Raw genomic sequence first — 12,491 nt, 5'->3', positions numbered from 1 at the left:
AATTGGCCTTCTCCCACAAACTGCTCTCACACTGGCAATGAGCAATTCCGAAATTTACAAAGATAATCATAAAATCAATCTTTAAGAAACTAATACCAAGTAAGAGAATTTAGGGGAAATAATTAGTGGAACAAATAAAAAAATTCTAAAAATGAATATAATGGCCATTCTTACAAATTCAAAAGGATGCAGCATTCATAACACACAGAACAGAGCAACTATTTATTCATTTATTGCTGTAGCAGTGGAGAAAAAGATAAAATCATTTCTAAGTGCCATAACAAACTGCCAGAGGAAAGGAGGAGTACTTAATACAAAGGGGTCAAATAAGTCTTCCCTAAGAAGATAATGTTTGAGTTAAAACACAAAAGGGTATGGGGATAGGGAGGATCCTGAATGACAAGTGCCTCCAGAATGCCAAAATATGTCCAGACAAGGAGTACAAAACAAGTGGAAACGGCTTAGATAGGACCAAGCTCACCTTCGAGGAATCAAAAGGAGGCTCCAGCATGTTAGGAAGGATAGAGGACAGGTGCCTGAGTGGCTCAGTCAAACTTCGGACTCTTGATTTCAGCTCAGGTCATGATCTCATTGTTCCTGAGATAGAGCCCATTCAGCTCAGGTTATGATCTCACGGTTCCTGAGATAGAGCCCCATGTAGGGCTCTGCGCTGGCAGGGTGGAGCCTGTTTGGGATTTTCTCTCTCCCTCTCTCTCTGACCCTCTCCTGCTCATGCGCAAGCACATGTGTGCTCTCTCTCTCTCTCAAAATAAATATTTAAAAATAATAAAATTAAAAAAAAAAAAAAAAGGATAGAGGATGCAGGCAAGATAAATCACAATGGGCCTTTCAGGCCAAGGTATGAAACTTACATTTTATTCTAAGTACAAAGACACATCATTAGAAGGGTCTTACTAAGGAACTCACTACCTGATTTACATTTTAAAAAGACCCCTGCTGGCTGCAGTGTGGAAAAGAGATTAGAGGCAGACAAGAATGTGAAGAAGTGTGGTGGGTAGCAAGCTGCATTATAGTATATACACTCTGATTTGATTTATGCTTAAAATATATATATAACATATATTCCTAGATTAACTTTTTCCAGTAAAAATGTACTCATGTACTAATACAGTACAAACTTAATAAACTGAGAAAGATGTTCCTGATTGAATAATCACTTGCAACTGAAAACTCTTGTAAAGAATATTTGCAAACACTATATACATATAATATTTTACAATGAAGCAGCCAATTAAGTCAGGAAAGAAAAGCAAAATAACCCTGCCTCCTTTCTCAGAGGACTGTGCAGCTGGGGAGATTCCAACAGGACAGAGGATGTTAGATCTCATTGTCTTCCTACCCCTGGACCTTTCCCCCAAGCACTTCAATAAAATGGTTTCATTCCTCCCACCCCCAAAAACAACAACAACAACAACACCCTGCCTCACTTGTTTAAGTGTAGTTCAAAGGGACAGCATTATAATCAGATACTGCAGAGAATATAGGTGATATAGATCCTAAAATTTAAAACAATCCTTATCTTTTACAGATTCTAAAATATTTATGAATGAAATGAGAGCATGTATGATAGGTTTAAAAATAATCCATGGGTATAGATGCAATAAGATCAATCATGAGTTGGTAACTGTTAAAGCTAGGAGATGGGTACCTAGGGGTTCATATACCATTCCCCACTTTTGTAAATGTGTGCAATTTTCCACAATAAAATTTTATATTAAATCTCTTTAAGGGATTAGGGGTGGAATATTAAAACAGTTAAAGATAGCTCATTTTCATTTTTTAAAAGATAATTTCTAATATAAGCTATCCATCCATAAACATTTATAGTGCCTAGTGTAAAATACAAAAATTTGTGCATCGCTCATGAAGGGAGAAATGTGTGTACAGAAGCCATGGTAAATTAAAGTAGAGAATGACTAAGAATCAAATAAGAATGGTGAAAGCACTGTGTGTGAACTCTGGAACAATCCAGCCCATTACAGGAGGCTCAAGTAATTACAGGGGCATGTCGATGGGATTCTGTGTATTCTCAAAATGCAGGGGGTATGAAGGGGGTAGTCTTCAAAATAGTATGAAGGTTTCATTTAAAACATTTTCCTGATACATTTTCTCAAAGGGAGGATCAGATCAATGTACTCAATACAAGATTCCAGACTGCCCGAGGAGGGAAGAAATTTGGGCATGAGATAAACTATTAGTGAAAATGTTTTCCTTATCCAACTATGAAAATGTTTAACAGGAAAGATGTAACACAAAAGGAATTAAGAACCTACTATGGGCTGGATACTTTCAGTGTCATAATTTCACTTAATTTTCACAACAACCCTAGAAAATAAACATGTTTCATACTCTTACAGCTCAGAAAACTGAGGTTTAAAGAAGTTACCCATGCTGCTAGAAGACTCACAGTATCTGTCAAAACAAGATTCGATTCCAAAGCCCAACTTTCTTTTCAGCATAGGCCATGATCCTTTTCCCTATCTAATCTAGGCTAGGTGTCCCGCAGTTACTAAGCCCTGTATGCTTCATTCACTCGACCCATCATTTAATATGACATTTTAGCACAATGGTTTCCAACCTCCAAGGCTGATTTGAACCTAGGTCTAGTGAGAAGCAAGGAATGCATCTGCCAAGTTCTTTGAACTATTCCATCAAGTCATTTTGGGTCAGACATTCCTCACTGAGTCATTGTGGTTTCCTGCTTTCACAGTGGTTGGAAGGAACCAGAGCTCAACACCCAACTGACTCTCCACCACCTCCCCACAGTGCCCTTAGAAGAACCCTCCTTGGCTACCCTCGCAGGTGTTTCAGAACTACAACCAGGAACCAGGGACCACCATCAACTGCCAGATCAACCTGGAGCTCTCTGACTCCTACTTCTACCTACTTCTGCCTCCATGCCTTACTACTTTGACCTCAATGGTGTGGCTTTGAAGAACTTTGTCAGATATTTTCTTCTCCAATCTCAAGAGAGGAAACATGCTAAGATACTGAGGAAGCTGCAGAACCAACCAGGTGACCAAATCTCAAATCTTTCAGGATATCAAGAAACTAAACCATGGTAAGTGAGAGAGCTGGCTGAAGGCAATGGAGTGTGCAAGTGTTACCTTGGAAAAACGCATAAATCTGTCACTACTGAATGCACAATACTGCACAAACTGGTCACTGACAAAAATGACCGCTACTTATGTGACTTCACTGACATTTATTACCTGAATGAGCAGGTGAAATCCATCAAAAAATGGGGGCCCCAGAATTGGTATGGCAGAGTATCTCTTTGATAAGCACATCCTGGGAGACAAGTAACAATGACAGCTAAGCCTTAGGCTGGCTTCACATAGTCATGAGGTTGACTTCCCTGGTCACCAAAGATAAGCATGCATGCTGAGGTTACCTTTAACTTTTCTGTAAACTATACCAACACTTCCACTTAAGTTATTTCATTTGTACTGCTCCCTCAGATAAATTTAATTTGGTATATACCCTCCAAAAAAGTTATGCCTTACTCTCACCCCAAAAGTTAAGTTACTCTTCAAACTAAATTTCTCTCACCTTCTAGGATTACAAGAGGTATCCAGCATTTCTCTGTCCCTTCTAAACGAAACTCAGACCTTTATTATGTTACAATTTTGTCCCATATAATTTCTATTTAATGTGATAAGTAAATACCACCTCCTCTACAAGAATTTTCTGTGGCCCTCTCCAATCATCCAGAAAGAATGATTATGCCTTCAGTGCACCTTAGACACGTCTCCCTAACAGACCCTGCCACAGCATAAGGGTTGTTGCATAGGCGCCTTTCTCCCTGCAAGAGGTGGTGTGCCTTCTAACTGGGATCTTCTCTCACCTTCTTCCAAATCCAGCCCCCCATGCTGCTGCCAAAGTGATCCCTCAAAAATGCACTCCTAATAAAAAGGATGCGGTATTTTCACATCGCTGGCTAAGTTCAATCTAAACCCTTTCAGATCTGGGGTGTCTGGGTGGCTCAGTCAGTTAAGCAGCTGACTCTTGATCCCAGCGTCATGAGTTCAAGCCCCATGTTGAGCTCCACACTGGCCATGAAGCTTACTTAATTAAAAAAAGAAAAGAAAAGAAAAACTTTTAAAAAACAAAAATAAAAATAAACCCCTTCAGCTCTGAAGGCAAACAAGACCCTTCGTGATCAGATCCCATGATGTGTGTCCAGTCTCATCATGACCACTCCTCCACCTCTTACTTTACACTCCTGTATCAGCATGAACTGGTTGTACTTCCCTGAAGAGACTGTGTTCTCATGCCACATCCCTTTGCACTTGCTGTTCCATGAAAAGGACTTTCCCACTTGCCCCCTGGGATATTTCTACCCCAACAGGATTCCGTCCTCACATGCTGGCTCCTTTGTGAGACCTCCCCTAACTACTGCAGTGAGAGGGTGGGTGGGAGAAAGCCCCTTCTGTGCTCCTATGACATCTCCACACTCAAAAGTACATGAGTTTAAGTTGCAATACCACTGTCTCAATTACTGACCTTCACAGTTTGCTGGTCTCTCACAACCCCTGAGAACCCAACCCAGGTAAAAAGCAAGTTTGAGAAAAGAAACCATCTTTTCTTCTTTATATCACCTAATCCAGTACCTTGCCCACAATGGACACTCAATATTCACTGACTGATGTAACTATCTTCCTTCTTAAATGTATCACAACTCATCATAATAATAAAATCCAATGTCTGGTTCCTCCACTGGTTGTGGCTATGAAGCAAGGGGTTCAACAGCTCCCTTGGAAGCAGGAGTGCAAGCTTGTGAAGTTTTCTCAAGTGGCTGCAGATTTGAAACAATTCTGTCTGTACAAGGTTCAACACAATCCCCTGCTAACTAGAGTAACTTCAAGTAGGAATCCCTTCAGACCCCAGAAGGTCTGTTCCTTTTGGTAGAAAAATGAATCTGTGGATGGTTTTCTAACCCACTTTTCATGAACCAGTGAATATTCAAAGGAGCACTACATTTGAAGCCTGTAGAAAAGCTTATCCCTAAACATATGCCATACTAAAATTCTACTTTTGTCAATCCTTAACATCTCTCTGCATTTTCATAAATTTCTATTTCACAAGAATATGTATATTTTACATACACTGGCAGCAGCATACAACAAAATACTTAGTGTAATATGTAATATGTGATAACAAGTACCAAATCAAACTGATGCTACCAAAGATTCATAAAGACACTAATATGTAAAAAGAAAAAATTATTTATAAATCATGGCTGTTTTTGTAGTATCTCAACCCTATTTTCAGCCATGGATACTTTTTATTCCTTTGCCACATCCAGTGGCAGTGGTAACAAGCTATCTCCTGTTTTCTGATTAGGCAACCAAACATCATGCCATTGCCTAATCAGCATGAAACAATAGGTTCCTCCTTAGATGAGCATAACCATAGGTCAGCAAAATATACAGGAAGCATAAGAAAAAAGGTAGAGTAGTTAAGTCCTTCAATGAAGTTAGTACTGAAATCCATCATATTTTGAAGAGCAAAATTAAAGAATTTTAAGAAATGTAAAGTTGAGGGGTTTAGAATATGATGTGGTGGGGCACCTGGGTGGTTCAGACGGTTAAGCGTCCGACTTCAGCTCAGGTCACGATCTCGCAGTCCATGGGTTCGAGCCCCGCGTCGGGCTCTGGGCTGATGGCTCAGAACCTGGAGCCTGCTTCGGATTCTGTGTCACCCTCTCTCTCTGCCCCTCCCCCATTCATGCTCTGTCTCTGTCTCAAAAATAAATAAACGTTTAAAAAAAATTAAAAAAAAAAAAAGACTATGATGTGGTGAGAATCACAACCAAGACTGAAGAACAAGAACAAAAAAGGCAACAACTAGGGTCAAAGATACTAAGGTTCAAGCTAAGGCCAGGTGACAGGGCCAGAAGCAAGCCCAGGGTAAGCTATTCAGGTTGGAGCACTTAGAATGTGAGAGATGAGAGGGACCTCTGGCTGGCTCAGTAAGTACGGCACGGAACTCTTGATCTTGGAGTTGCAGGTTCAAGCCCCATATTGAGTGTAGAGATTACTTAAAAATAAAATCTTTAAAAGGGAAGAAAAAAAATGTTAGGGATGAGGAAAACCCAAAGGTCATTCTACAAAGGCACATGAGGCCAAAAAAAAAAAAAAAAAAGGACAAAATACTGTCTATAAAAGATCTGATCTGAATCCAAGATGCAAGCAAGAGGGGGGCAGAGTCTGAAAGAAGTCTCATGGCAGAAACACAGAAAAAGTGGAAACTGGCCACAGAAAGAGCAAGAAGTGCATTATCTTAGCAATTCCATAGTCAACTAAGGACCAATGACAAAAGAGTTTCAATAAAAATACACTGAGCTGGAAACCCTAAAGTCATTATGACCTAAAAAGCGGTTCAGCCAAAATGAAAGGAAAAAAGGCTGAGTAGTTGTGTAATACATCTGAACTAAATGTCTGCACCGAAATCTTCCTTAGATGAACTTGGAAAATAAAATCTATTGTAACCAGGTTTGCTCAATTTCAGTGGACATTGTCTGTCTTTGCTTCAATTAACTGTGAAGGTATAAATGTTGTGATGTGATCCCCTGCTCAAGGAATGTAGAAAATAAGTATGAAGAGTCCTTGCAAAAACAAAACAGAACTAAAAACAAACGAACAAACAAAATCTCAGCCAACTTCACTCACCAATTTAAAAAATATTTAATCTACTTCATCTCAACATGTTTTAGGTACAGAGATAAGAGCTCTTTCCACAAAGCTTATATTCTTGAGATAACAGGCAAGACAAGTAAACGAGGTAATTCAGACAATGTGAAAGTTTATGAAGAAAATTCAAAAAAGTAAACAGACTATTAACTGAAGGAGAGCATGCTTTTTAACAGAGTATGTCAGGCCTCTCTGAAATACGAACGTTCATTTGAAGACCTCATATGAAGCTTTCCAAACCGTGGGAACAGCAAGAATCAAGACTCTCAGTCAGAAATGAGGTTGGCATTTGGAAGTAAAAGAAGTTGTGTGGTGGGAGCCTAACGATGAGGGGAAGATTAGGACGAAATAGGTGTAAGTAAATAAGAGTCTGATATGTAAGGCTTTGCAGTTATCAGCGGAGTAACGTGTTGAAGAGAGAACAGAAGAGGAGGAAATAGAGACTATCAACAAGTCTTCAAAGTCCTGCTGTCCAGAGAAGCAAAGATACAGTTCAGTAGCTGAAGGGACACACTACATCAAAGAACAGTTTAGGATGGAAACACCACAGCATCTTGGGAGTGCTGATGTCAAGGATCCCACAGAGAGGAACAAAGTGATGACGCAGGAGAAAAACGATAACTATAGGAGCAATACTTTCAGAAGATGAGAGAAAATGGAATCCAGGACATAAGTATACGAATTGGATTTTGCCAGGAATAGAGAAGCTTTATCCATTTTAACATAAGAAAAGTAGCAAACTGGGTACAGATACACGTACGCTAGTGAGTGCCTTTAGTGGAAGAAAGAAAAGGAAACTACCCTGTGATGGCCTTCATTTTCTCAAACAACGACTCGTTCTAAGAGAATAAGGTAAAGGAAGGGAGGAAAGGAGGGTTACATTGGAGATTTAAGGAAAGAAAAGGTTTGAAATGCAGATTTTCAAGAACAGACACACAAGGCAATTGTAGGAATGTTGGCAGTATTGCATATGCATTTGAAATTGAGATTATGTGCTTAAAATGAAACCAGTCAGCAAGGTTATCTCCATTTTTCTCCAGCCATGTTCAACTCTGAGGTACAACAAACAAGTCTGCCAAGTTGGACTGAAGAGGTGTCAAATTTTGCCAAGTGAGTAAGACAAAATAATACAGAAGCAAGGAAATTAAAGGCTGTTTTCAACAGAGCAACTACAAGGTGGACCACTAAATCTAAACTGAGAAAGAAGGGAAAAGAATATATATGCTTTACAAAGCATGTCTTATACCCCCAAGTGGTCGGTAAGCTCGATGACAAAAACTGTGAGTTCCACACTATGTGTATCTCTTCAGAAAGCACTACAGTGTAAGCCTCTGCTGACTGATTAAATGAGTCTTTCCCATATCCAGAACTCCAAATGACACAAACTCATCAGATTTACAAAACAAAACAAAAAATAAACAAAATTTTTTAAAAACAGCTTTCTAAAGATCTTGGAAGAAAAATAAATCTATAATTGAAATGTCTTAGTTCTAAAAAGCAGGTGACTGGGTTCCCATGATACTTCCATATGAACAAAGATAAACTGCTGGACATTAATCAAAGGAAAACCATGACACTAGAAATTCAACTTAACCACAATTAATTCACTTCATATGAGAAAATAAAGCCTAATAATTACTACAAAGAATCCCATCAGAGAACAACCTGTCCCACAGAATCAAAACTGCATTTCAGGCTCTTGTTCAGCAAACAACTAGTCAAGTAAATTGGAACTTTTACACTACTAACTACAGCATATTGCATTAAAATAATTCTAGAAGCTATCTGACCACCTGCTAAAATACTTGGTATAGGGGCGCCTGGGTGGCTCAGTCAGTTAAGCGTCCAACTTCACCTCAGATCATGATCTCGAAGCTCATGAGTTGGAGCCCAGCATCAGGCTCTGTGCTGACAGCCTGGGGCCTGCTTTGGATTGTGTCTGCCTCTTTCTGCCCCTCCCCTGCTCACGCTCTTGCACGCGCACGCTCTCTCTCTCTCTCAAAAATAAACATTAAAAAAAATAAAAATAAATAAATACTTAATGTATATATATTACTTAAAGTCACTCATTTTCCCTGCTTTATTTTTTCTTTCCGAATTTAAATAACGTCAGAAAATCCTAGAGAAGACAAAACATACTTTCAGTAGGTTAGGCGAATATAGAAGTTATCAATATCACTTATACTTAAAACTTTCCAACTATTCTTTTCCTATGGCCAAATAAACAGTTTAGTCAGGTCAGTTCAGAGAAATAAAGAAAAATTGAGTCCCAGTAGCATGTTAGTAAGAAAAAGAGTTAAAAGAAAGTTTGGTTCCCAGGCTGTGCTCCCATTGAAACAGAACAAACCATTAGCAAAGAATTAAAATAGCTACGTTATCTGTAACATGAGAATACTAGACACTACTAAAGTTTTCTTTCTGTTCCAAAAATTCTACTCCTAACCTAGTGCTTTAGACTTCCTTCTTTCAAGGGCCTTTTTAAAAGGGGGTGCTAAGAGATGCAATCTTTCAATTCATAAGACTGCTACATAGTTTCTTTCTTTGGATTACAATTAACAGAAAAGCCTAGAAAAAACCAAAGACGAGTATTCTTAAGTACGGAAGAAACTAGGCCAACTAAGCCAATTACTGGTGACCCTCTCTGTCACATGCAGCTCTCGCTGCTTCACACTCACTCTTCTCACACCCTTCTCCTTCAGTTCCTCTCCCTCCAAACCTCAGACTTAAATCCCCCTGAAGGACTCTGAGGTTACTGAAACCAAACACAACTTATTTTGGAAAACAGGAGCTAACAGTTTGCCAATTCAGCTAAGAGGTTCTTTCTTATCTTTATATCCTCGTCACCAAATTTAGTGTCTGGTACATGGCAGACACCTAATCTACTCCTCTATATGTCTTGTTAGACCAGTGATTCTCACCAGTGATTTCTTTTTAGAAATGCAAAATTTCAGGTCCCACCCAGACCTACTGAATCAGAAACACTGGTAGGGGAACCCAGCACTCGGTTTTTAAAAGCCCTCCAGGCAGCTTCTGATGCACACTCAAGTTTGGGGACCACTTTTAAACATGCCAGGAAATCAACTTTCTGTTCATTACTGCCAGTGGCCAAAAAAAAAACAAACAAAATGCTGATTTTTCCCAGCTGCCACCAGTTACAAATGTTTGGGCCCACATGATGCTGTCAGCCACTTAACTTCTGCCTCCAGCCTGCACACAAGATGAACTTCAGAGTCGAAAAACTGAGCTTAACTTATGGCTCTTAGATTTAACAGCTCTGTGACCTTATAGCTACACTTAATTAAATGCATCTGTAAAGGAGGAATAGTATCAAATACCTCCGTAAGAGATCACTCATAGAAAGGTGCCTGGCACACAGACCTTTAATAAATTTCACGTCTTTTCCCTTTCTTCCCTGCCACCTGTACCAAGTCCCTGTTACCCTCATACAGACAATGCTCCTGAAAAACAGCACTCTGGCTTTCCTCTGAGAACTGTCACCAATGCCTCCTATACAGAAAAACTCCCTAACAAAGTTTTCCTTCTGGAAAATACTGTAGGAGGGAAATGAAATATTAAGAGTTCTACAGAACCAGGGGCACCTGGGTGACTCAGATCTCACAGTTCAGGAGTTTCAGTCCACGTCAGGCCCGCACTGACAGTGTGGAGCCTGCTAGGGATTCTTTCTCTCCCCCTCTCTCTCTGCCCCTCCTCTCTCTCTCTCAAAATAAATAAATAAACTTAAAAAAAAAAAAATAAGAGTCTTACAGAACAATATACAGAACAGCAATTCCAAAAAGGTAGTCCAAAAGCTAGCAGGAAAAGAAAATCACATAGAAGTGTGCACTTTCATTAAAAAAAAAAAAAAAAAAAAAAAAAAGCATTAAATGGAACATAGGCAACTTTCTCTTAAGTGGTCAAAATAAACCACCAGTAGTAACTGGACATAAATGTGACACTGGGGCGGGGGAGGGTTAGCATTAGAAAATGCAAGAGAACTGGAATAGGTACATGACCCATATTAAAAGTGGTCCAGGCATTCAAATCTCAACTTCCTAGACTGGCGCAATACGAATGTCAAATTCTTTGTCCCAGTGTTGTCACACTATATGTTCGGATTTGGGGTTCAGAAAAGAATATGCTCACCAGGAGAACAACATCAATGAAGTTGAGAATTTTGAGGGGATTTTACCATAAACAAGTCCCAACTTCAGCTCCTCACTTCCTCTAAATCTAACATTAAGTCTCATACTGAAATGTGTGACCCCTTGACTACTAGCCCTTTGCATAGGAATGAAAGTAGATCAGTGACTGTAATAGGTCATTATGCCCAATTATTTGTCACAGTCACCAGGCTGGAAGCATTAGTTCAACTGGCACCTTCAACTTTAATTCTTACTCCACTTGCTGACCTCTAGGATGGGACAGCCCTCTACTTTTGCTATTGTTAGAGTAACCAACACTCCAATCTGTAGGACCCAAGCGAAATTTAAGCGTTTGCACCTTTAAGGGGGCCTTCCCCCCCCCCCCCCAAGAGAACTCGGAAAAAGGAAAACCAGCCCTAAGTAGAAGGACACCATCCTGAGCATAGTAAAACCACAAACTTTGTGCCTTGCCCTCCGGGACCTTGAATTCCAGCACCGGCAACAACCAAACAACTTCTATCCACCGCAGAGTACAGGAGTGCGATGGTTACTCAACTTTTTACGGTCAACACTGTCCCCCCCACCGCTTCACGCGGCCGGACACACTGCTCCCTCCCCCCGGAACTCCAAAACGAAAGAAGCCTCCCCTTTGGCCACCTTTACTGCCTCCTCCCAGCACCACTGACCAAGTGTCTCCAGGAGCCAAGCGAGGGTCCCAAGCGAGGCCGGGGCCCGACGGCTGCTCCAGACTCCGCGTCCCAGGACACTCCCGAAGTCGCTGCCGGGTGCCCCGCTCCCCTAGACCCCCTCGACCCCCTCCGGTCCCGCTCCTCCCTCCAAACCCGCCGTCCCCGCCCGGCGGCCCGCCAGTCCCACCACCCCGTCCCCGGACAAACCCGGAACCCAGCGCCGGCCCCCGCCCCGGGGCGGGCTCAGGCCCAGCCGGTCCGCGCGGAGTCCCCGATGCCCGCCCCGCGGCCCCGGCCGCCGGAAGACTCGCGCCGGGACGCAGACGGGGTAGCGCCAGGGGGCTTGGCCCGGGCGCCCGCTTCCCCGGCCAGAGCAGGGAAGGACTCACCTTCGTACTGCAGGTCCACCAGGACCAACAGGAAGGGGAACACCGAGCCCAGCCGGCTGGTCACAGAGCCGGGGGCCACCATGTCCAAGGGCGCGGGCAGTAAGGAGGAGAGAGGGTGCGGGGCCCACCAGCCCCGCCGGCGCTCAGGGTGCAGCTGCGCCCGCCCGCCGTCGGCTCTCGCTCAGGCCTAAGCCGCAGCTGGCGCCCAGCAGAGGAAGGCAGCGGTGGGCGGGGTCCGGGCGACGCTACGCCCCGAGCGCCGCCGCCGCCCAATCGCCTTCTTCCTGGCCCCGCGCCTACCGGGCTCGCCGGGATCGTGGTTCGCGCTGATAGGCTGCGGGGGCCGCCGCCCCGCCCCGTCTCTGATAGGACAACGTGGAGGCACAAGACGAGGCTGCGTCCGCTGGTCGTGGAGCTGTCAGGGAGCTCCAAACTGCCGCGGCCGGCGGGAGGGAGGCGGCCGGGGCGGCTGTGTGGCGGCCGCCGAGTCCGCATGCGCAGGCCGCGGAAGCCTTTTAGGGTCGATCCTGGAGCCGGAGGTTAGCGAGGAGGAGG

At 42.6% G+C, this 12,491-nt stretch overlaps 1 protein-coding gene and 1 pseudogene across 1 annotated transcript in view; one reads left to right on the top strand and one right to left on the bottom strand.

Moving 5' to 3' along the window:
• DNAJC3 (DnaJ heat shock protein family (Hsp40) member C3) overlaps positions 1-12,161 on the bottom strand; it is a 90,638-nt gene extending 78,477 nt beyond the window's left edge. Inside the window, exon 1 of the mRNA XM_023252703.2 lies at positions 11,937-12,161. Within this exon, the coding sequence (XP_023108471.1) occupies positions 11,937-12,018 (82 nt within the window). The 5' untranslated portion in view covers positions 12,019-12,161. The remainder of the gene's footprint in view (positions 1-11,936) is intronic.
• Positions 4,103-5,650, top strand: LOC109498868 (annotated as a pseudogene).
• Positions 12,162-12,491: the final 330 nt, after the last annotated feature.

The sequence above is a fragment of the Felis catus genome, chromosome A1 (genome assembly GCF_018350175.1).
Source record: "Felis catus isolate Fca126 chromosome A1, F.catus_Fca126_mat1.0, whole genome shotgun sequence".
Classification (NCBI taxonomy): Eukaryota; Metazoa; Chordata; class Mammalia; order Carnivora; family Felidae; genus Felis; species Felis catus.
The sequence above is the reverse complement of the archived record's forward strand: the minus strand, read 5'-3'. Positions and strand labels throughout refer to the sequence as shown.